At 35.3% G+C, this 26660-nt stretch overlaps 1 protein-coding gene across 4 annotated transcripts in view; it reads right to left on the reverse strand.

Annotated features, from left to right (window-relative positions):
- The window catches only part of MOSPD2 (motile sperm domain containing 2), a 41060-nt gene that overhangs the window by 10829 nt on the left and 3571 nt on the right, over positions 1–26660 (reverse strand). For all 4 annotated transcript variants that reach the window (XR_012621956.1, XM_074814763.1, XM_074814765.1 and 1 more), the window contains exons 3-11: positions 20807–20962; positions 19989–20075; positions 17419–17573; positions 11952–12012; positions 10760–10798; positions 9639–9763; positions 6904–7074; positions 4070–4182; positions 527–623 (exon numbers count right to left, since the gene is read on the reverse strand). Coding sequence is in view for 3 of the 4 variants with exons in the window: in XM_074814763.1 (XP_074670864.1) it covers positions 527–623; positions 4070–4182; positions 6904–7074; positions 9639–9763; positions 10760–10798; positions 11952–12012; positions 17419–17573; positions 19989–20075; positions 20807–20962 (1004 nt within the window). In the remaining variant the exon portion in view is untranslated. The remainder of the gene's footprint in view (positions 1–526; positions 624–4069; positions 4183–6903; positions 7075–9638; positions 9764–10759; positions 10799–11951; positions 12013–17418; positions 17574–19988; positions 20076–20806; positions 20963–26660) is intronic.

Raw genomic sequence — 26660 nt, forward strand, 5'->3', positions numbered from 1 at the left:
CTATTAAAATTTTTAATATGAAAGTATAGAAACTTTAGTTATTTGTGTGTGGAGAGAACACGAAAGATGTGGTAGAAAACCAAAGATGTGAGTCAGCTCAGTATTTCTGAAGCAAATATAACTGCATTCATTCCTTTGATGGTGACATTTACAGATAGATCTGCATCATTTTGGAGCATTACTAACTTGATCCCAGACAAGATTTAAAAAGGAGAAGAATTCTAGAAAGATGACTTTTCAGTGCTCAAGACTTTCTTTTTCACTAAGTATTAGACTCTCAGTAAAGACCTAACCATCACCATAGCACTTTTTCAGTCACTGCTCCAAAGATTTGTATTACTGATTATCCCCTTTAGTGTGGTACACATATAAAGTCAGCCAAATTTCTTTATCTGCTTCAAACATCACAACAGAATAAAAAATTTAGACTGAAAAGTGGCTTTAAGAGTATTTCTTCCTCCTTAACCAAAACAAGAAAATGTTACACATTTAGTAAAGAAAACCAGGCCACATATAAAATACTTACCTTAAAAGCCACTATGTTTTTAGTGACATTTGTGAGAACTATCAAACATTTTTTCTCTCCAGTTTCTTTGGATCCAAAATATAACTCTTCTGCTGGGCTAGCAAGAAATTTAAAAATAATTAGTTTCTTCAAATTATCTTTACAACATATCATAGAAAAAAACTGAGCACACCTACAGGAAAATAAAATACTTTCAACCCTGTAGCTACAGTCCCTATAAACAGCTTTTCATCAAAAAAGCTGTGAAAACAAAATGCAGAAATATTGTAGTGAAGCTCAGGGTTGACTCATGACCACAAGCGGACCTAGCTGCCTCAGCTGATTACTGCCCTTAACTTCTTCCATCTGGAAGAGTGTGACCACCTGCAGCAGCAGGAATAGCCAAGATATATACGGTCACTTCAGTCACTGCATCTTGGAGCAGTGTGTTAAGGGAAAGCCTCATTAATTTTAATTTATGGTAATATTAAAGAGTAATTTCCACCTCATACATCTATCCTTGTAATAGGTATAGTGCACACATAAAAGGAACAGGCAGATATCTGCAAGTGGCAATCATTTCAACCACTACAGCTAAATTCACTTGTACTTATGAGTCAGTCTTCACATACTGCTGGTGACATGCATAAATAAAGTTATTGCTCATTTTTAATATTCTTCTGTGATTAGGAGAGTCATGCATGAAATATTTTAAACCATATCAAACTATCACAACTCATTTTGGAATAGGCATTCAAATGAACACTTTTAGGCAAAAAGTAGGGCATGCTCCTATACTACTGTAAGTTGAGAGGAAACTCAAGTAACAAGTGAAAAACTCTTCTTTCAACGTGTCACATTAAGAATACACAAAGAACTGCCATACTACGCAGTGCTACAGAACTGCTTATTTGTCTGACAGAAAGCCTTTTTCAAAAATCGTGTTGTATTTTTCTTCCCTTTCCAGAATGCCAATTTCATGTTTGCTTGACCTCCTCCTCAGAAGACCTCCTTTTACAGTATCAATCCTTCCTTCTTCTCTCACTTAAACCAGTGTTAGCTGAGAAGAAAAGTCCTTGGTGCTGCAGGACAAACCTGAATGGCCATACTAGAAGCAGAGTTCAATAGCAACTCTGCGTGTGTGTGCATGCCTATGTTTTACAATGCATTAGACAGTCCACAATATTTTTTTTCTTTTTGGTGTGGAAGAAGGAAGTGTGCTGACTGCAGCAGGAAGCAAGAAAGTGATGGGTTTAAAACAGATTAATAGGGTAACTGTATCCCCTTCTCCTCTCAGCTTTTTTTCCTTCCCAAATTTTCAACTTAAGTAAATAACACTATTGAAAGGAAGGACTGTAGTTACAAAATATTTTGGGTATCTTAATACTGTGTACTATTGCAGCTGTGCATTACAGCAATTGCAAGATGAACCATGAATGAGGCAGAAAAGCATTAACTAGCATCAAAATATGCCACAAAAAGAGCTCAAGGAAAGGAACATTCTGCCAGAACCTGATCTTTGTTCCACTAACTGTGGCTATTGATAAAAAAAAAAATAGGGCTGTAGACCTGTTGTCGGTGAAATCAAGCAGTTCCGTAGTGTTGGGGGTGGGTGGGGTAGAGTTGTTGGGAGGGTGGGGTGTTTTATTTTAAATGAACATCTAGCTTCTTAACTTTTACTAAAACACTTTTACTCTGATGTGCACAGGGTAACCATTTCAGCATGTACTACAAATTCTCATCTCAATACACACCACTGCCAGACAGTGCAAGTAAAGTGCTGCTTTTTGTCTTCTCAAATAAAGTTATTTATTAAGGAAAAAGGTCAATAAAGACCAGTCTTTCATAGAAAGGTATGCAAGGCAAATGCAAGAGTGGTCTAAATCAGTGAGACAGGTGACTAGAGAATATGACTACAAAGATGAGAAACAGAAGAGCATAAGTAGCCAGCTTTGGTCACACACCAGAGCCAACAGGTATGAATCAGTGAGAGGTAAGGAATTTTCCTGCAGGGGGTCTAAGGAGGTCCCCAACTGAGTCTTCTGCAGCCGCAGTTAGGTGTGGAAAGGCTGCCAGTTCTTGGCCATTTCATGGTGCCAGAGCTGCTGTTCCTCAGCTGCCCAGTCAGGCTCTAGGCTGCTCTCTTCACAGGGCAGTGCTGGTACGAGCAAGGAAAGCAGCTTATTATACAGGCAGAACTTCCCCGGGACTTCTCCGAGACAGGTGCCTGTGACTAGTCATAAAGGGCACTACATATTATCAGTTCAATACATTTCAGTTCAGTGTCCTGAGAAAGGTTCCAGGGAAATAAACCAAACAGCAAGGACAAGAGACACACAGTCTTTTATTTTCCATTACAGCAAGACTACAAGTATTAGCACACATATAATTAGATTTACTCTTTCATGTAATTTACATGAAGTCCAACACTTCTATTCTAAGGGTAGAACTAGAACTTCGTGTGGGGGGTTTTAGGTGTTATTTTTGTTTGGGATTTTTTTTTGGTTGTATGGTTGTGGTTCTTGCTGGTTTTGGGTGGGTTTTTTTGTAGTGGTTTGTTTTTGGGGATTTTTTTTTTTTAGGAGTGGATGGGAGAACACTGCTCCTTTTGTCATAAGGACAGAAAAACATTCTTTTAAAATCATAATTCTAAGTCTATACAAAGGCATAGACTGCAGTTTCTTGTATGATGGGACAGAGGAGGTTTTTGCACAAAGGACTAAAGATAACTCAGTTCAAAACCAGGAAAATCTGACACATACAAAATATTTTTTTGATGCTAATGAGCATGTCATTATTCAAATTCATTCCAAAACTAATTCAGTATAGCACTTACAAAATTAGCTAAGGAATTACCTATAAATTAGATATTGTCTTCATTCATCTAATAGCAAACTGGAAGTGAAAATAAAAGTTAACATCTAAATCAATTTCTAAGCAAGCATCTTAATCTGAGGCAGTGAAAAGTTATATTGGCCAATTGATTTTTTTTTTTACTTTAACAATAAAAAGCAGATAAATTGCAAGATGTAAGCATCTTGAATGACAAACATCTTCTGAGCAGATATGCCATTTATACAGAGCACTTTCCACACAAAATAAATTGGACCCATTCATTAAGCTTAATTAGCACAAACTAGTAGAGTATGCCTTTACACTATCTTTAGTTAAAAGAATTCAAGCAAAATTTAACAGTGAAAGCTGTCTTAGTAAATGCTTTGGTTTTTTTAAGCCAATGCAATGTCAAACCACTGCTCTCATTACAGATAAGCACAGGTTTAACTAAATCAAATAACAGTTTCTCAATGAAACCATGAAATGCTTCTACGATTCTATGAAATGTAGACCTACTACCTAGTACAAAAAGCATGCCAATGGTGACACCAAAAGATTTGCTAAAAAAAGGTAAAACAAGAAAAATTGAGCTTTGTAAAAATAATTCTTAAAAGGATGTTTATAACTTGTTTTCCCTCTAATAATCTGAAAAAATAGTTTATTTTGAAAACCAATTAGTTCAGTACTCAAGTGTCCAAGGCACATTGGAAAAAAATTAAAGAAGGTTACCTGATATGTAATAAAGGTCCTTTAAAAGTGCTTAATGCTTTCTTTGCAATTTTTGGTTTGATCTCTGTTTTGTCAGTTTCCTCTGATTTGGAAATTTGTTCTACAGAATTCATCTGAGTAAAAATGATAGTTATAATCATTAACTAGAAACCTGGATGACACATTACAGAAACATACAGGTATTTCAAAGAATGAGGAGGGTTATTTCAACAATTTATATATTACAGACAAAGATTAATATATATTCATTCCCTGAAGCTTCCTGAAGTCCACTGAATAATTTGTTACATAAGTTACATTATGTATTGAGCATGCATGAAACAGAACTGCTGCTCTGTTTTTTCCATGTACTTTCCTGATGCCCAAAGGTGGTTATTCTTGAAAACTCCAGACATGTTAAGTTATAGTACCTCAAATATTTAAGATTATAAAGCACTGATGTTATTCTTCCATGGCAAAACTTTTCAATTAAAACAGACACCCCAATACTATCACTGCAACACTGAACAGAAAACACAGTAACTTTTTCACACTTTATTGTATTGCAGAGTTGCTAAACATATCTTCATTGCTTTTAGATGGAACTCTGAAGTATTGGAGAACTTAAGAAATAATGCTGATTGAATTGGTGCATCCAAAACTCTAGATATCTTAGTTTGAACGTTTTCCTCTATTACATTAAGAAAATACACAGCAGGCCTGGACATCTTATTATACAAAAAATGAAAGAACTCCAGAATTAAGTGCAAAACGGGGCAGGGGGAAATATAGAAGACAAAGAATTAGTAACATCATGACTCAAGATCAGCTAGCTGAACAATTTGCTTTGCCTTGTTTTTATTCCACTTAATACAGGGAGAAGACATGAAGACAATTCAGTTTATGTAAATTTGAAGTATGGGAATGAAAGGAATACAAAATTTTATAGAAAATAGGTTTTATAAAAAAGAAGCGACAACACTGATTTTTTTATAATTACAATTATATTAAAAGGTTAGTGTGTAAACACACTGCACTCGTTATGTGTGGGGCTTTATTCTACACAAATCTAAATAAAATTACCAGAGAAAAATATTACAATAGCACATGTTAAAGGTGAAGGCATCTATAGGACAGGGACTTACTAACCAAGTTTATCACTCATGGCTCCCTCTACTCTGTGGAAAGAAATATGCCCTTCTATAGAATAAGAGAAGGCATACATATATAAAATAAATCATATGCAGATTCTTGTCATCACTAAGAATTTATCTAAAGGCTGATAGTGCAGTAAATGAAGACAATGATATCTCACAGATCACTTGAAATGTTAGTTTGGAAGCCAGCCTTATTAAAAAATACTTGAATATTTATATTTAGACAGTCAACTAAAAAATAATTAACTTGGAAATAAGAAGTGCCAACCATTCTGAAACAATAAGGGAATATTTCTGAAAAACATTTTGGAAAAGAACATAACATTGAAGTGGTAAACAATGGTATACTTGCTGTGGAGGAAATAGCAATTATTATTCTTAAATATGTGAACAGAAGAATAGTGAGTTGAAGCAAAACAATAATCTACTTTTTACAGAAACAGTACCAACAAGATATGGTCTGCAATTTTAAAAGTATGTTAAAGGTAAGGCCTTAAACATGCCTTAAGATTGATACATAATGAGCATAAGTGTCAAGCTTAGTTCATTGAAAAGATTGTGTAGCAGCTTGATTATACTGTATAAAATACCATAAAATAATCATTATTTTTAAAAGTGAAAGTAAAAAATTACCTTAACTAGAAAGCTGAAGTCAGCCAAGCAAATTAAAAACAAAAACACTGAGGCTATTAAGCACCAAAACGAACTCACACTTAACAAGAGTTCTCCATGTTTCCATACTTGAGAATCAGAGTTTGGAAAGTGTGCTACAACCCAAACAAGCTACTGAGTCTAATGGTCAGAAAAATCACCATGGTTCCATGTAATGCTTCCTTTTGAACTTAAGGTCAGTGAATTTTTTTTTTTTTTTAATAGCTAGCCAAGTTGCAAAGAACTGAACTACTTCAAGTGAGCCATGTGTTTCAAATTCTTCTGACAAAAACTTAAAGCAGTAAATGAAACTGAAAGTGTAATAAAGTATTCCACTCCATTAAACATAAGTTTTGCAATTCATACTCAAAAATTAATCATGGCACTAAAGTGGTGAACTTCAGATTTTTCCTACTATTTTCAAGAGCAATATGCCCACTATCATTGCATATTACTAAATATCACTTCATATGGACTTGTGTAAAACAATGCCTTTATATTTCTGGATAAACACCACTGCAGGAAAATTATATTGTAAAACAGGATTGATGGATTAGGGATACAAGTTCTCCTGAGACTAAATGAAACCTTTTATATTTTGAGATTTTATCAATAATTTAAGAAAATAATATCTAATAAAGTACAAATATTTAAACTGTTAATATTTTCTCATGTACATACTGACTTAAGCATCTGAGAAAACTAGACGTATTTTAAGGTGTACACCACTAGATAACCCAAGATTGAAAATAAACCAACTAGAAAGACATAACTTCTGAAAACACAGAAGCTTTTAAAATTTTACTATACAATTCACTATATTGCAGAGATACTCATTCAGAAGCATGAAACTGGTCTTAGACTAAGAAGCAAGGTTGAACTGCAAGAATAATTATCAGTTTTACTGGGTTCTTTTGTCAAACTGGAGGGCAGAAAAAAAATGCTGAAAAAAATCAACACATGAAGGAAGAGAAGAAAAAAAATATATGCTTCCTGTCCCACTTCAACCATTTAACTAGTCTTGCCTCAACCTTCAGAGTTAGATACCTTTTTCTGATTAAGGTTTTGTTCTTCATTCAGCTCCCCAGTCTCCTTAGTGTCCACATCTATCTCTTCTTTACTTTCATGCTCATCTTCACTAGTAATGGGCCCATTTTCACATAAGGGAGTTTGAAAATCATCATCGACCAATGGAGGATAACTGTACTTGAATGAATCCTAAAACATAAGCGACATTTTTAAAGGACCAGTTATTTAGGATGATGAAAAGCACCTTCTCTAGTTTTAATAGTAATACTATAAATTAATTTTTTTGTTTCACATGACTTACATGCTTCACTGTCAATTTTAAGCCAAACCCCTATGCAGAAAGCTGACAGTACCAATAAATTTTATTTTCTCACTAATAGACAAATAGTGACCAATGAAGCCACTAAATTTTAACTACTGTTGTTATTTATAATCACAGCAGAACATGGTCTATTGAGGATCAGCATCCATAGCCTTAATACTGACGTTTTGTTCTTAGTTCTAGGAAACATCGTTTAAAAACTATGACAGCTAATTCTAAAGAGTGTCCCAGAAGTGATGAAAAACTTGTTCTTTGTATTTTAGTTTCACAATAGCCACAGTTTAAAAAAACCAACAAAACCCAAAACCACAAAACAACCCCAAACAATCCCTCAAGTTTAACCTGGTGTGTGGACCTTTAACATGTCCTGCAACTCAGACCTCTGTCTTTGGAATGCCAGATCAATTTAAAGACTATATTGAAGACATCCAAGTAATTTAGAAGCAGCATACTTAAGTTCTCAATGCTTCTACAGTAAAGGTATCTTTTCTATTGGAAGACCAGTAAAAAAAAACACACAGGGTTTGCTAACTAGAAATTCTCTTAACATTCTCAAAATTGTTTAATTACATCTAATTTTAGAAAAAGGGATCTCTGTTCCTACTGCATTTTCAAACATTTTTAAACGCAAAATAAACTGAATTAGTCTGTCAGCTTTTCCAGTGGAGGGGGGAAATAACATAGCTCTGACTCCTGTGAGGCAGACTTGAGCATGCCCACAGTTCCCAAACTATGCTACCAGCAGGGAGTTAAAAAAAGGTGTTTCAAGAGAGCTCACCATAAGCAAGTATGTTTTCTCAAAACAAAGAATAGTGTGATGTTATGAAGTAAAAGGAAAAACCTTAGACAGGGCCAAAGAAACCCCAAAGCAGCATACTTCCCGTTAATCTATAAATCAAGGCCTAAATTCTCTCCTGTTCAGGTTGAAGCAAGTCACAGACCTTTAGATGAGTGAAATGTACCCACTGGCTCAAGCAATATGCAATTAAGGGCCTAAAGGACAAGCTTTAAGTATCAGCAACAGAGCTATTCGCTATTAGAGGAGAACTCCAGACTGTTAGAAACATTCCAGTAGGCTTGCAGAATGCTGACATCCTCCATTTCCACATACAAGGCAGAAATAGCCAGATTACCCTTAACCAAACCGATAAAAAGCCTTTTCACTCCCTTCCAGCATATGATGAAAGGCATAAGACAAAATAACCTTAATTAAGAGACGTCAATTTTACTGAACATTTCACTTGGCCACATTAATTCACGATGCTGGATAGCTTCAGCAGCTGAACAGAATCTCATCACTGGGACTACTCAAAGTCCCACACTTCCCAATCACAGTCCATAAATTTCACTGACACAGGTTTATCTACTAACAGGGTGAAAATCTCAGACAGGCAAACAAGACAGATTTATTCAATGCTTGATACATCCATTCTACAGACTAATAGTCTTCTTTTATAGCAGATGTAGAGAATTTACACTATGTTCAGCAATTGTGGTAGAGATATCTTAATCATGGTAGTGATATTTTCTAAGATTACATGTACACAGTGGCCATGAAATGACATGCAAAACACCTGATGTATAACTTCAGAACACTGACCTATAAAAAGGGACTTCCAAGAAAACAAGCTATGGGCTATCAATTCAGTTACTAAAGTGAAGAGCACAGCATTCTAACTGCACGCTTTGTTCAATACTGGCACCAGTGGAGGGCATCTTGGGCAATTCATCCTTGTTAAATCCATCTCTGACAAAAGGAAAACTGAGCAATTGCACATACTAAAACCCTACTGTATCTACATGTCTTGCATCAATGTGTACACTGTATGTGTATCAGTCTTGCACAAAATGTTATTGAAGAGGCAACAAATCTCCCTGGCTGGCCAGAAACATGTATGCTTTAAGGACTGGACTGTTCCACCAGCAATATCAACAGCTGGAAAGGGTAGAATGTGGAATACAACAGATTGGGGATCAGGAAAACAGTGACTTAGTATACATTTATTACTAAATGAAAACCATGAGCAAGTGGTTTTTGAGCACTTAAGCCTAGTTTTCCAGACTGCTTATCAGAGCTTGCTCCTAGAGCAATATGATTGTCTTTACCGAATCATAGCTCTGGAGCAGTATGAAAACTGAGGGCCATGAAACCTATTTTCTGTTCACATAACTTGTTTCATAGACCAACACAATCATGTTGCTCTAGGAGCATGGATGAATGATTCAGAAAAAAATATTTCTGTATTTAAGACTGCCAGATATCAAATTCTCATAAAGTTAACCTATATTAGTGTGATTTACAAATTATCATTAGCAGAACAATTTCAAGAAATCTCACATCCATGAAGTGCCAACTCTCAGCCCCACATATGTAATTTATACAGGTGTGTCTCAATATCACAAAAGGACCATGAAGTGTTAATATACTTACAGTTCCACCCATGTGAGGTGGAAGATACTCTCCACTGATATACTCCTGTACATCATTCTTGTTCGTGAACTTTAACATGCTTATTGCATCTGGGCCAAGCCAACCCTTCACAATTTTAAAAGCAGCTTTAAAAAAAAAAAAAAGAGGTACACAAAGTTGTCAGGAAGCGTTTTCTTGCAGTGTATTGATAGACCTTATAGAACACAAGTGAGCTATATCCTGTAAAATATGGCAGGACCTGCTCTGAAAGTATCTGTTATAATGGGGTTAAACAGTGCATGAAAGGAGTATAATTTACACAGAAAGTATTTCATGGACATACACTTTTATATAGATAAATGCAGACAGACAACAGAATTTCATGAAAGAGTATCTTTGATTTAATTAATGACAACTTTGTCGTCTTGGATTTTAGCCCAGCAAGTACTGAGGGAGTAAAACCAATTGTATTTCAAATTTGAGGGAGGGAGGTTGGGAAAGATACATGTATACTCTTCCCAGTTGAAATATTTTGCTACTTTAAAGGACACTTGTTTAGATCTACAAAGCATTTCCAAACACCACAGTTATTTCAGTGATGGTAGAACATCAACATACAGAAAAATATAAAGCCTACATAAAAATATGTATTCTAAAAATACAGGAATAATTCTAATGTACAGGATAAGCATTAATGATAATTATTGAAGTACACACCAAAACATATGTAACAGTATCAGTGTCTGGTGTCAAGCATCTATCTTAAATTGTATATTCTGTTTTGGCTGGGTATAAGTGTCTATCATTTGTTGATGATAGTATTCCTAAATCATGAACAGATCTAGCTTTGAAAGGATTACAGTTGGAAACATTCAAGGAATAGACTGTTTATCAAGGTCTCAATCTTTAGAGATCACAGAATGAATACAGGCTCTATTTAAAGATATGATCCAAAATACAATGCTAGAAGGAAAAGAAAAAGTATGCAACCTACTGATTGAGAGATTTAAAGATGCATGTTTAAAAAATTCCACCATTCAGCTGTATCTACACAGAGCAGAAAATGCCTATTTATACTCCTATTTATGCTACTGATTTTAAAAAGTTATCATGATGTAAAAAACAAAAGCCAAACAACTCACCATTCATTATCCATGGCATTTCAAAGATCACTATCTTTGCTGAAAAGACAAAAAGGAAATAATCTGAATACCAAGTGTTATGTATTTCTGTTTAAGAGAAAGCACAGCAATATTGGTCATGTAAAAAGTGAATACTCATCTTTAGAAATGTCCATGTTCACTTCACCATAGAAGCAGTTTTGTAGAGTTGTTTTTAATATGTATAAACCTATTTCTATTACTATATAAAAACATTTGCTGTTTTGCTTGGAAGTTAACAAAATCCTAAGTTATACACTGTTTATACACTTCTAGGATACTACTTTTCTAACACAGTTACCAACAGAATCTCCCCAAACAAGGCAGAGAAAGGTAAAATCTCAACCTGATGTAGAAAAGCAACACTGAAAAGGAAGTTTAACAGGTATAATTCAGCACCTCTTCTTTCTAAAGAAAGAAATAGCAAGAGTCTTTGTAAATCCACGTTTCTTCCAAGATTTGTTTAATCAGAGAAATCTGAAAAGTTAGTACTTGGACTTAGAGCATCCCAAAATTTTTCTTTAATATCAAAAAACTAAAAACATGTTGCACTTGCCTATAAGTTTTGAACTTTGATCATCAAGTTGAGAGTTTAAGTAGTTGCTGTACAGAATTTCAATACTCAGGCACATTTTCACCTAAAATTTATAACTCATTTAAGGTGACCTAGCCTATCCACAAAAATCAACAGGCAATTATGCAGGTTTTTCCAAGTGTGCACACAAACATGCTTTATTCCTGTTTGGAGTAAACCACTGTTTCCTAAAATTTTCTATAGCCATTCATTCTTCATCCCCTGAAGACTCCTAAAGGATATAAACTGCCATGCAAGTTTGCAAAGCTCCTACACAAGTAACAAGGAGCAAAGGAAAAAACAGGACATTTCAGTTCTACTAAATGCTTATATCACTTTTTCATCTGTAAAAACATGTCTTAGGTTATTTTTTCATGAAAAGCCAGTTGATTTTTGATGAATGTAAAGTTAACTTACAACACAAAGTTGTGCTGACTTACGAGCACAAAAATATTCCAAATCTGTAACATCCATGTGTTCCATGTAGTCACCACATAAAGCATGTGCAAAAAGACTTCATCTACCCCATCATCTGCAATATTATGAAATGCTCTTATTGCACAAGTCTACAGTACTTCAGATTTAATGTACAATACTTACTGAGGAAGTTTGGGTAATAATCTGTAAAACAGTTGACAATAAACCGAACAAAATCCAAGTCCTAAAATAAAAGCACAGAGCAAATGCAATATAAGTCAAAACATCAAAAATACAGGCTTAGTTAAGCTAAGGCATTTACTGAATAGCACAAGGCACCTATATTGTAATCATCTATACTCAAATTTTACACATACTACAAACATCATTCAAACTGAATGCAATGCTTTTCACTTCATTAAACTGTTGCAGGATTGTGGTCAAACTTAGCTTTATGATCTAAGAAAGAAGTCAACAGACCTATTATTAATGCAGTAAGTTAGGTATCTAAACTTCTGTAGAGTATCAACAGGTTTTAAGCCATACAGGAAAGATACAGGAAAAATAAACCTTTAGCACCAGAGAAGCTTGACAGATTATCTTAAAGCCTTATAGGGGAGAACACTAAACATACTGAAATTTCCTGTCAATAATTTACCTAACATATTGTTCAATATACTACTGAACTCAGGATCTTCCAGAAAAAAAAAAGTTTTCCTTTTTAAGAGAATGGTTTTAGTATTAGCTTGTGGTATGCAGAGAAGTTGTGGGCAGAGGCAGCACTCGAGCTGCTTGTATACCACCCATGTTCAGGGTGCTTCCATCCAGTGAGCAGCTACACAGAAATAGTACAGGCAGTTCTCCATTGCAAAATCCAGGTATAATAGGACTACACAGAAATGGGCAAAAAAAGCATTTTATGAAACAGGTATAGACAATAAAGTAAGAGATACCTTATCACAATAAGGTACTTTGGTTAGGTGCAAAGCCTGCCATGAGTACTCATAGCTTTCCCCAGTCATCCTAACAGAAGCAACCACTACTACTACTAATTTCAGAAACAGAACAAAATATACTGCTGATGGAGGATCCAATGCCTGTCATAACAGTAAAAATGTTATGGGGAACAGCCTCCTGGAGTGATGTAAACACACTATTATAACATTTGCAGACAGAGAAAAAACTCGACAACCCGTAAGAGGATTTTCTACCCACCTGAAAGCTTTATTAGTAGCTTCAATAACTAGAAACTAACTGAAAGCTTGGTATCTTTAGAGGCAGAAGGTAGACTTTAATAGAAGGCTGTTGCTTGTACCAAATGCAGTATCCTTCATTTAATAGCATAAAGTGATAGATTTCCAAGCAATTAGAGTCTCCTGTGCATTAACAGGAATGCTGCTCTTTATTCTGCTGCCTATTCAAAAGCAGCATTATCAAATATTAGGAGGATGGAACCATTATTTTGATGAAAATCCGGAATTAGTACAGATTTCAGCAGATCATTCAATAACTGCATCTATTCTAGTTACCTAAACTGGTGCCACAAGGCATGAGCTATCAGAATTACCTGGCTGCATACCAGGGATAAAAACTGATAGAGTAGATGTCCATAGCAATGGAACAAATAAATGAAGCACACTCTAGAAAATAACTTAGAAAAACAAGTTCTTTTAGGATAAAATTTATCAATTACTCTACATGGCTACAAACAGCCATTAAAAAAAATATTCCTGTTCTGTGATAAACGTACTAACTACAAAGCAAGATCGTATAATGGGACACTTACAGACAGGAATTGCTGAAAACGGTGTTTCTGGGAGTCTCAAAGACACCACAAAGAAGTTGCTTCAGGACATGCTCCATAAGACCCAAATGAAGTTGCTTTTTCACATCAAGGAAATCATTACAATCCTTTATTCTTGTTATATAAAACCATGGCTCTAGTATTATCTTTAGCAGTATGGATTGACAGCTCTCAAGGCACATTTAAGAGCATCAACTCTGCCTTGCAAAACAGAACTACACCATATTTGTCAAAATATCCTCTCAAAAGCTTATGGCCCTGTACTGCACAGCTGCAAGGTTCTAATGCAACATTAACCATCTTGCCTGGAAAAGGCAGAAAGGAAACTTCTTTGCTTATATTTAAGTGCATTCCTGCCTTACCAACAAAAAAAGAATATCAAGATACAAGTTTTAGCCATTTAAGAAAAACCGGACAGCATGGCATTTGGCAAGAAAAATTTCAGTATTCTATAGAAATAAGATTATTTTTTTTTACCTGTAGCCAATCTATGAGATTTTTAGTTATTAGATTAAATCTATAAATATGTAATGGTAGGCAAGATCTGTCTTGCCATCTAAACCGGCTTAGATTCTGCTCCTGAAAGTGGGTGCTAGAAATGTACACTTTTTTCTAATGAACTCAGTTGAAGAGAATGACAGAATTTAGATTTTCATCTATCCACATTAAAATTATTCAAATGTTGCCTCCTTCCACCCCTCAAAAAAATTCCTTATTTTAGGTTGTCTAAGTTGAGGATCAGTAAAAATGAAGGAGGTGATATTGTTCTAATCTTCTAAACAAGCTTCTACAAAGCAAATCTTAAAGATGGCTATAGTAAGCTATGGATATGCATTTATGCTTTCTTTATAAAGATACTAATAGGTAGAAAACCAGACCTAAAGGAACAGAGAGATACTACAACATACATTCACTCCGAAATTTACCCAAGTTTAAAAAACACATTTTCATTTCCAAATTTTAGAAGACGACCTCAACCAATAAGAACGCTGTAGCTCCATTCTATGCCACTAAACAGATCAAGTACTACTCGTAGTGGTAGTATATCGTTCAGACTGTATTAACAGCAACTGTAGATAAAGCTGTACACAAGCTGATGCCCAGACTCATACCTAAGTGAATCACAAAACCCCCCCAGGTCTGGTAAAGATGACAACATAAAACAAAGATTGCACCTGGTGCACTTGGAACTAAATAAATCTAGTGATCCAGATATTAACCAGAACTTCTGCTCTATAACAGGAACAGCTTTTGAACCAGGAGATTTTTTTAATAAAACATACCTAAATCCAACTATGGAGTAATCTTAGGAGCAAAATATGTATTGAAAAACTTCTAGAAAATATACAAAAAGTCCAGATGACATTGTGCAACCAGTCAGTGCACTGATGAGTGTTGAGAAGGGAGAAGAATGTACTGGGATCAAAAATTCTATCTCAAAGCAAGGGAAATGAAAGAGAACCACAAAAAAGAAAACCCACAGCATGCAGTTGACAATTCTGTCTTCAACTACAATATATTTGCAAATAACTCCCCAAGGAGTAGTTTGTAATTTTGGTCCTCATAAAAGTGCTGACACATCTGACAGAAATACCAATGGGCATCAGCAAAGATCCCTATCTCAATTTACTAAAGTAAATGCTTAAATAAGTGAACCAAATGCATTTCTTTGTATGTTTTGTAGGTTGAAATCCATCATATCAGAAAAAAACTGTTCACAAGGAGTATGTACTAAGGCAACTGATTTGACTCCTGAAATAGATAACAGCATTTCTGCACTGCAATGGAAAACAATGGAAAAATACCATACTGTGCTGAACCTCCAGCTCAGACTAGAAGCAGCCCCACTCTACATGCCACAGCGTTGATGCCACCACACTACAATCTCAGTATAGTTTAGCATCCCTCAAAGAAATGCATATGTATGGATGCCAAGTTACGTCAGGTCCAGAGAGTGTGCAGGAATCACTGAAGCAAAAGCAAATATGGAGTGTCCTCGAACACTATGAAATTCCAGAGGTCATATAAAAACAGATACTCACATGCTTTGTGAAAGCTTTAGTAAAAATTTAAAAAATACTCAACTACTGGTTTTCTAAAGTAAGAACACTCCACGGGGAGGAGTTTGGGGGAAATTTAAACATTTCACAGCAATGTTGTCAGGATCAATTTGTTAAATATTATGGCCAAAGAGACAACCAAACCTTCTGGAAATTGGAACCTCCACAAATCACATTCTTCAAGTCTTCTACTTTTCCATATAGGCACAGGACTTAACCGTTAAGAACATCAATTCAGGAACAGTTCCTAAATACACTGAAGTTTCATATAACATACATGAAGAATTTGCTAAATTCCAGTGAGCATCTAAAATTAAACATTCTCTGAAGTTTACTTCAGGCAGGGTATTACCCAGTCCTATGTATAACAGGAAGTCTCCAAGTAATTCCCAAAGTTGACTACTGACTTGACATATGACTAATTGATATGAAAGTATTTTTATACTTATTTCCAAACACCTACAAAATGGAATTTAAGTAATTAATTCTGAAATGTTTTTAAAAATGAAGAAACTGAATTTTCTAAATTATTGTACAAATGGCAGACAGTTGTCTGGAATAGTTTCCAAAACCAGTGTAATTCTTCTTGGCTTCTTTAATGATTCAGTTCTACAATTATGTCCAAGCCAAAGGTGAAATCCTACTCAAAATCATTGGAATTTACTTATCTAATTGCAACCTTTTGAACAGTTGTCACTTTACAGAAGTGACTGAGCTACACGGCTCCTCCTTCATTTTGTAGTCCTAAGGAACATCTGGAAATGCATAAAAGCCTTTGCTAAAACAAGTGTCTCTTCTGAAAAGTTGGAATTGCTTCTTTATGTAAGGTCAAGCTTAGAAGAAGCAGTATTCAGTAAAGCTGACAGCTTGGACAAGGAACTGAAAAAGGGAGTGAAGATAATTATTCCTGAAGTAAAAACTGATAGACAGGCCTACCATTCAGAAGTCTATCACATCTGTTCAGACACCCTCATTTTTTCTCTATCTGTACACAGCCACAAGCGTGTAGATTTCTTCACCATATCAGTCTCATTACTGTAATAACATGTTTAGTTAGAGAAAAGACAGACTCCAGCTATATAAGATGAATCCTGAAAGCCATGCCAACTTGAAGAACTGCTCTTCTGCATCCAGCTAACTTCTCTTCAACAAAATTCAATGGGTGGAAAGGTGCATGCAGGGACTTAAGAAATTAACACAATTTAAATGTATGGGGACAGCTTACATAGCATGGAGGATGGAGGCAGGACCAGGATCAGAATTGTCTACTGAAGATGCTGACTTGTCAGAACAGATCATCATTCTCAAAGATCTCTGCAACTGCACCTGAGGGTTTTAATGCTTCACCATTATCCCATTTTTCCATACTTTACTATTGACTGATTCATCCAAAAAAGGAGACAGCAATGAAAATGGAGCTATTGAAGAAGTGGCAGCAATTATACTCACAATAAAGATGGCTCAGCCTATTGCCTTTTGGGTGCTTAAAAACTAAGTTCTACTACTGTCATCCACGATGACTGACAAACCAAGCTGCTGAGCTTCAGTAGCTTTTAGTTTGGTGACTGAACCAAAGTTAGTTTTCAGTGTGCTACACAAGACTTAAAGTTTAATTATGTAACAAAAGATTTTGGAAACTGCTCATGTCACAGGAACAAAATCTACATATCACTGATGTGAGCAACTGTTAAGTTATTTAGGTGTCAAGGACTGCACGGGGACTCCCTTTTTTCTGGGGACATAAATTAAATAATTCAGAAGCAATCAGACAGACAAAAATACTCACTATGTGACTGATTCCAGTTTCAGCCATGTCAAATACCACTGTTAAGGGCTTTCCATGATCTCTCTTGGCATAATGTTCTAACCAAAAAGCAACCAGCTTCTTTTTTTCAAGTTGCTGTTTAGGATCTCTTGTATGATGCTTCACTCTGAACCAAACTTGTGAGAAGAAAAACACACAAAAATTGAATCAACAGATCCAAATTAGCAGAAAACATTATGTATAGTTATACAGGATGAACAAATGTATTCACCTCAGTGTGTTCTACATTTCTACTGATTTTGTGGCCACTGAACAGCCGTAAAAACAACTGCACACCTTTCCACACACACCCCTTGTCTTGCTCACATTTTTATACTGGAACTTTTTAAAAACTGAAAATACAAAGAATTATAGCACAGAAGAAATAGAGTGGAAAATACTTTTCATATATTTAAAGACTACTTCTTACCTAGATTATAATTTCATAATTCAAATTAAATCACACAGTCCTCAGATAGAATCTATGCAAAACATAATATTGTAAGTACTGTTGGGGTTGTGAAATTTATGTTTCTTTTCGTGCTTATGTCTTCTACAACATTGTAGTTGATGTGTTTTGAAAAACTATTTATACACACCTTATGAGTTATATGAAAAGCATCAGACCTTTCAAAATGAAGTGAAAAAATCCAGAAGATGAGCAACACTATATAAATGAAAGCCCAATACATCCCCTTCTGGAATAAGAAACAAGTCATGCAGAGACAAGTTTTTCCATGAAAGTAGCATATTTCAAAGTAACATACTTTATAAAAGTGCCTGAAACCAAATTACTGATTATACAATGAAGTGATAAAAGAAATATTCAGGACCACAATGTAAAGAGTGGCCTTCATTTTTGGTGCCTCTACAATACCAACATTAGACAAGCCCTGAAAATGATTGTAGATAAACTTAATTGTTCTCCCTGAAACTTGAAAAGTCTTACTAAAAAACAAATTTATTCTCCATGTCTTTTACTTCCAATTGTAAATAAAAATATTTTATGGCGCATGTAAAGAAACAAACTTTCTTTTAAACCTAGCATATTAAATAGATGCTGTAAGTTCAGAATTTCAAAGATACCCCTATTCAAAACCAGGACTCTTGTGAAAGTAACCAATAATTCTTGAAGAACTTCTTTATACTTTAAAGTGTCTGTTTTACATATCACAATGAGAATGGAGCACGTGGCCCAAGAAACACATTTCTCACATGTTGACTAACCAGGAACTCTTACCTATGATACAATCTGAATTTGCATACCAAGTCAGATATTCTGACTCAATTTCCATTCACAGAAGAAACATTCCAGGTATGGGAAATTGAGCCATTAGTTATGTTTCAGTGAAAATAAAATCAGAAATTATTATTTACCTGACTTACACATTCTTGTCATGAAACACTTGCATCGGTGCTTGGACTGATAAAATTATGCAGGAAAGTCATGTTTTTCTACTTCCACCCCCACCCCCTATCTCACCAAATGGAACCACCCAGTATAATCATGCTCAGCTTTCTAAATGCAATTAAAAGGTATCACCACCACTAATCCTTGAATACTTACATGGGAGGCTAAGAGAAGAATCATGAAATATAACAATGCAGCAATTTTTCATATAGCAGTGATATCTTACAATAAGAAAAAGGACAGTCTGACACAACACTGCCATAGAATAAAAGCTCTATTTTTCTGGTCATTGTTTTTTGGAAAACTAGTGTTTTGGTGTTTAAAACAGTCATTTATGTAAAACACTGGATAGTTAGTGTATTTTGGAAGTACAAACTAGCCCTGGTAAACCAAGAAAAAGCAGAATTTCAGATTTAAATTTTTGGTTTTTTCAAGGTTCAAGATCACTGCTTGGAAAGCCTCATGAATGATTTGTTTAAAAAGACTCTTTTGCTTCATAGGATTTAAATTTAATTAAAAGTAAATATGCGAGATGTTACAACAGATTAAGTTATAGAAAAAATTCTGACCATCTATTATACACTATTATAAAAACTCCAGAGTATTTCAGGCAATATTTACTGTTTCCCTACAAATCTTATTCTTTCATTACTAGAAGCTAATCACACAACTTGAGAGTTCATTCTCCAACAGTTCTCAGCTGTTCACGCTGTTACTGAACATTTCAATGAGATCAGAAAAAATGAAAGAGACAAAAGAAAACTATTACAGACCTCCTGTGAACCACCATAAGTATGCAAGAACATGGGCTGCTAGAAAAGCAATGACAATGTACTGTAATAGTGAACATTTATACTAGTCATATACACACCACAGGAGATACAGAAACTTCGACAGTAAAGTTAAAAACTGCATTACAGTTAGGATAAAGGTTTAAGATATTTGGAAACTGCTGAGTTTCCTCATTCCACTTCTGTGATCCAAAGAGATACTCAGTTATCAACTTCTCATCATTTTTAGTAAAAACAGTTGCCAGTACATACCTACTTTCCAAACGTTTATTTTTCAAACTAGACACTAAAATGATGGAAACAAAAAATAATGATCAATGACTGAAAATACTGTATTCTGTGTAACTTACATAATTTATAGCCCTCTTTATCATATCCATGAAGAAAGAGAGCACCACTTTCAAATAACCATTTTGGAAGGACAGATTCTGTCAAGTCTGCAAAGCCAAATGAAAGATTATTTCAGTAATCATATTAATAATCACATTGTAATTTAACAGAAGTCACTAAAAATGCAGAAGTCTAACAATACAAGAATGTCTTTATAAACCACTTCCCAAAGCCTTTATTAAACTAAAGCAAATATTGAGCTCATTTGATATCTTTACTATCTTCTTCCTCTCATGCTGTAGAGTAGGATCTACTTAGGAAGAAATAAGAATAAAAATTGATCTGAAGCTGCAAATGTTTATTTCTGTTTGTATCTGAAGCCCCTCTTGCTCTATCCTTTAATTCTGATTGTGAAGTCCTGTAGATAGAGCTCAGCTTCAAAATATTCTCACAGGACAAAAACCACATCTATTCTACCTAGGGTGTCAGTGCTACTATCATGAACAACAGAATCCTGTTCTTTTGTGGGTTTTGTTGTTGTTGCCTTTAAGGACTCCATTCTAGCAAATACAGAGACAAAACAAGAGATAATTGCCCGGCTTCCTTCCTCTTAAACAACCTTTCAATAGACATATGGAACCACAACAGTGAGATAGCACTGGTCAACATGAAAAGCAGTAATTTTAGTTTTCTTTTTTTTAAATTGAGTACAAAAGTTCTTGCTCAGCTCTGCAGTACTTACAAAACCTTTAAAAGGTGCTTAACAAAACTACATATAGAAGTCAGTTGTAGTTCAATAGAAAAGCAACACACAAAGTCATTCTATAACACAGCTTACCATTAACTGTATATTCTTTCCTCCACTGAAAGCTTTCATCAATCATCTTTAATGTATCATCCACAACATCGTGACGCCAAATCAGATAGTTTTCAACCCATTTATCATCTTGCTGAAGTCTTTCCACATCTCTAGAATCGTATTTATCTGATTTATCTAGCAAATAAAGAAATTATTGTAAGGCTATAGCATTTGTATGAAAAGATGAAAAAGAGATTTATCAAATTTCAATATAAGCATCTACTAGGTACATAGGATTTCTTTTACAGTCTCAAGCAGACAAAGCATGGCATAAGAAATTGATTAAAAACATCTGTCTACTGTAATGATATTTAGGAACACAAGATTACTCCATAGAAAAATATTTTCTGTGATTCTTATTCAAAGAAAAAAACATTAGAAAAGAAGGTGTGTGTAGGGTAGGTATAGAAACCTGGTTTTGGAAAAATTATAATTAACACAAATTAGTATATAGTCTAAGAATCTGTGTACTGATGAATGTATATTAAGCATCACTAGCTCAAGCTTGAGTTCTTAAACTTATAGGCATCAGCATGTCAGACCACAAAACACCAGAGAACAGATGTTAAAATAACTATTTTTGACCACGCGCTATATATATCATTGCATTAAATAAAATTGTTTTCTTTAAAAAGACTACACATTCTACACTTGTAAATTGTTACCTTACTGAACAGAAACTACATACAACTAGAGCAGTACAAAACCCCCAAGCCTCAAACTCTATCAGATTAGCAACAGGAGAACAGGCTAAAATGCTTTAGGAAGAACTTCAGATGAAACAGGAATTGCTGCTGCTCCTTACTTCTTTTTATTATTTTTTAGACAGGAAAAGGTTTGTAAAATACAAATGCCTAAGTGGACCTATTTTTATTGTAGATATGCTTAAGTGAAGACTCAGTTTTTAGATCAATGCTCCTCTTTGTCTGAGAAATCTGCATAATTGGAATGTAAATCAAGAGCCTATGATAGAAAGGCTTCTGAACGCAATAGACACCAACACACATTTCTTTGCTAACTACTAAAAAAACCAAGCTTTTAAACTATTCACTTAAATTTATGATTAGCATGAAAAAAGTTAAGACTGGTTGTTAATAAAATAGATGTTAATTTTCACATACTGAAAGACTATTCTTCTGTCGGCAGCAATAAACTCAAAATAACTACTTTCAGGGCCATCACGATTAAAATAACTATATAGAACTGTGACTGCATGGTTTAGGGATGTATATTTCAGACATCTTAATTCTGAGGAAGATGTTCAGAAAAAGGCACCATTAGACTCTGCTAATTTTTAGTTTTACTGGCCTGTGTGCAAAGATATGACCTATTTTACTTGTCTTTTAATTTATACTGTTTCCTGTCACAAATTAGTCAATATAACTGTAAGAATATACCCGTTTTAAATGTGCCCATCCACCAAGAGTTATTATAGTTGCACTCCTCCAATGCATCTCTTCACATCTGACTGCTTCTCACAATCTATTCAGTTACATTAGGTTTCAAATTTCTCCTTCCCTTGATCCCATCCCACTACCTTACCTTGTTCCTTAACCAAGCCTACTGTCAAATCCCACTTCCCTTAATCTTAGTCCCCTAGCTGCTCTTCTCTGCCCAAAAGCCTCCAAATCCACTAAAAACTCTCATTCTTTCAGTTCCTTTCTCATCATTTCCATACTTGCACCAAACAGCTCATTCCCTACATTCTGACTAAGTCCAGTAAAGTCAACACTCAGTACAAGACTGAAATGCTGTTCAACTTCTCTGTGGCTCTAGGTCAACCACAGATGGAACAAGTTGCAAAGATCTTCAGTATTAAACTTTGCAAAATCTCAACTGCTTATTTGAAATTTGATTCTTCCCCCAATGATCTGCAGTTTGGAGAGTTTTGCCTGAGAAACACGAGCAGTGCCTCGTTTCAAATTAGAGCCATAAAAATTAACACTGAAGAGGATTTCTGTAGGTCATCTCACTCCTAACTCCTGCTCACAGCAAGGCTAACTTCTAAGTTCAAACAGGTCGCCAAATACCTTTTTCAGTCAAGTTTTAAAAACTCAAAAGGGTAGAAAGATTCCACAGCCTCTGTGCATGTAACACACATTCCAACTCAGATCCCCTTCAGAGATACTGTCAGGTACAGTAACTAAACTGGCACACCCAGAGCCAGCTACAGTAAGAGAAGCACTGGCTTGTCTTAGCCACAGCATATTAAACTATTCTATGCTGTGAATTATCCACTATGCTATATTGGCTGTCCAAACCATATACAGCCACTCATAGCCACACCAAACTAGGCCTCTGCAAGAGCAAAGATTTACTTTAACATGAGTATTACATGTCTCCAGTACCTGAGCTACCTTACTTCAACTTGATTTAATAATCTCTACTACACACACTAGCTTCCAGGTAAGAGTGACTGCAGCTAATCAGCCAAGTACTTTTTCCAAAAATCAGACCCAAAAATCAGACCCATGTATATCCTATTTGTATAAGGGATTTGGGTACTGTGTAATTAAAGAGAAAAAACACACACCACCAGTTAAAACTAAGAGGATAACATTTCACACTGCTTTCTAAGGCTGTCTTTACTCTCAGTACCGATTCGAGAGCAGAACTGTCAGAATGACATCTTGTATCAAACAATAATTTAAAAAAAAAAAAACATTCACATATCACTATGTGGAACACACCCAGAACACACATTGCTGGGCCACTAGCAAGTTTTCCCAAACTCTGAACTTAGATAATATTAAAAACCAGACATTTAACTTTGTGAATATTTTAAGGAAATGAAAGAGGAATTGAAATAACATTTTAGCCAAACTTTCAACATCAATGAAAAGCAAGCTGGATTCAGAAACAGGGAGAGTTTAAGATATTTTTCTTCAGCAATTAAATTCTCAACAAGACACAGGTAGTATGAATTTACATATATACTGTAACACACTGAAGCAGGAACAACTAGTCAAATTCTGCCTCCACTGGCACTTGCAGGATGCCAGTATTTCAATCAGGTAGGCTTACACTGATAGAACAGAAGTATTGATTAATGTTGTAACCTTACCTGATTTATCCAATTCTTGCTACAAAATAAGATTTAGAATGAGATTGTGAACCCAAAATAAAGGTGTTCTCACACATATAAAGCAGAATGATATGAAATTGCTGGAGTCCTTCCAATAATCCAGTCATTGAAAATACGTCAATACAGAGGAGTAATTCCTCTTCAAATTTGTGACTTTCCCATAATTCTACAGACATCTTGAAACTTGGTTTCAAACTACGCTGTGAAATAATCTGAATGTTTCTAATTTTAAATCACTCATGAAACACTTGACTGCAGTTACTGAATTGTTAGAAATTCCTAGAGTTAAAACAGAATTAGTTGAAAAATAGACCTTTGGGGTTCTCAACACATAATTTGGGGTTCTCAACACATAATCTAAACATATCCTGCACAACAGTTAAGAGGACAAAAAGGAAACAGAACTTGAGGGGCACCCAAATGGAAATTCAGGTGAAAGTATAAACTGAAGTATCTTACCTCAGACAATGTCCACGCCTACCCACTTAAGATACACGTGAACATATACTGATGCTTTTCTCACTAGAAATTTGCCTGTTACTTCACACCTGCAGAACTGCCACTAAAATGCAGTCACACTAAGTTTAGTCACCTTCTACTCAGGGAAGGTGACATCTCTGTAATTAAATCCATAACAGACAGAATTTCATAAGGTATTTGGAACATGCCTCACTTGCCCCAAAAATAACACAAGGAACAGCATTCACAGCTACTTCTGTTCAGGAAGAGACAGTGAAAGCCACATATATAACAGCAGTGACAGTTTTGTGAAACATTTCAGTTACAACAACTGTCCAGAAGCTTGGAAACTCAGTTCCTCCCTCAGCCCAAGAGATTTAAACATTACTGTATCCCAGAATAGTTCCACAGCCAGTGAAAGGGGCTAAACCAGGATGCTGCAAACTGATAAGCTGTGTAGAAACTAAGCAAGACTCAGATCCAGAAAAGCAAGAGAAAGCATAATCTGTTTAGCAAATCTGACATTTACCAGAGAATTAAAACCAAGTTTTAAGTTATATATCATGGAGTAACAGTAACAACTCAAGTTGCGCCAAGGAAGGTTTGGACTAGATATTAGGAAGTATTTCTTTACAGAATGGGTTGTTAGGTGTTGGAATGGGCTGCCCAGGGAAGTGGTGGAGTCCCCAACCCTGGAGGTGTTCAAGAGGCGGGTTGACATGGCGCTTAGGGATATGGTGTAGTTGGGAACTGTCAGTGCTAGGTTAACGGTTGGACTGGATGATCTTCAAGGTCCTTTCCAACCTAGATGATTCTGTGAGAAGAGGCCAAAATTAGTTCTCTTCATTCCCTCAGCTAAAAAGACATTCAGGAAAATTTCAGTGAGCCAGATTAATCAGACAGAACTTTAAAGGTTTCAAGTTCATAATTTTATTTAACCTTACTTTAAAAATAGCTACTTAAAAGTTACTTTCATTTCCACACTGAACATTTGGGGTCAAGGGAAAAGACTGGGAGAGACAGGAAAAGTTCTGTTTGACAGCAGCTTCTTCCTATTAGTTGCCTTCTTTTTTCTTGTTTGAGTGAGGAGCTCTGTTCCTCTAAGACCACCTTCTGCCCTTTTCATAGTGGTCTCCAAGCTGAGAAACTTACAGTGAAACTCTGGCTTAATTACTACCTTCCAACATAAAGGATCCTGTATAACACAAGACAACAGCTCTGAAAAGAATTCCAGAATCATGCAAAGCTAAACAAACACAGATTTCACTGCAACACTTTAATGAAGAATTCATGAAATTCTTTTGACACACAAATTGTAGCATCCTTTCTCTTCACTTTTTTTTTTATGCCATCTGCATTGCCAGAAGACCACTGGTGCACTGCTATGATGTCTTCTGGCACTCATGCTTTAGGAAAAATAGAAAATTGAGAATATTCAACAAGAATATAGAAGACAGACTACAGGACTGGAAAACAGGCAGTATAACTAAGTCCACACTAAATTAATCCAGAAGTTCAGAATTCACAACCTGTAAGAATGACTCCTCCTCCCTTCAGGAAGAGCTCTTATCTAGAAAAAAAAATGTTACAGAACAAGTCACACACAAAGCTAAGTAGGGATAGCAACTATGTACCTTTGTACAAAAAATTGGAAAAAAGCAATCTAGCAAAGTATGTCAAGTGCTCCATTATACAAAGCCTCTCACTTTAACTACTGCCTTAAGTTATTTCAGCCAAAAAGTCTCTGCTCTGAAACAGCCATAATTATTCCTCTGACCTTGGCTAGAAAGGGGAAACCCATTTTAATTGGTTGTTGATGCCTAACATGTTAAGCTAAGTACTATAACCATTCAGGTATGTGCCTTCAATAGTTCCATGAGGAAATCGGCAAGACTGAAAACAATTTAAGAAGGTCAGTAGCCATACAGGCACAGAGCTGAAGTGAACAAAACTATTTCCTCCCAATAAGGAGTTATTTCGACAAAATCAAGCAGCAATAAACAAATAAAGTATCTACCTCCACAAGATGTGATAAATTATCTTTTTAGCAAAACTGAACACTCTCAGTGACAAAGACTACTTTCAGTAGAAAGTTCAAGCATTAATATCACATACCTTTCTATAAAAGTATGTTTTCTATCCTATCCATGTTTTCTATCTTATCCCTCTAGCATCTCTCAGCCTGAAAGTCAAGAATCAGGGAAAATCGATTTTTCAGACAAGAAAGGCATAAGCAGGTGTTTGAAACATTACCTTAAGAATTTTCTACAACAGTCATATCACTATGCT

The sequence above is a fragment of the Strix aluco genome, chromosome 2, assembly GCF_031877795.1.
Source record: "Strix aluco isolate bStrAlu1 chromosome 2, bStrAlu1.hap1, whole genome shotgun sequence".
Classification (NCBI taxonomy): Eukaryota; Metazoa; Chordata; class Aves; order Strigiformes; family Strigidae; genus Strix; species Strix aluco.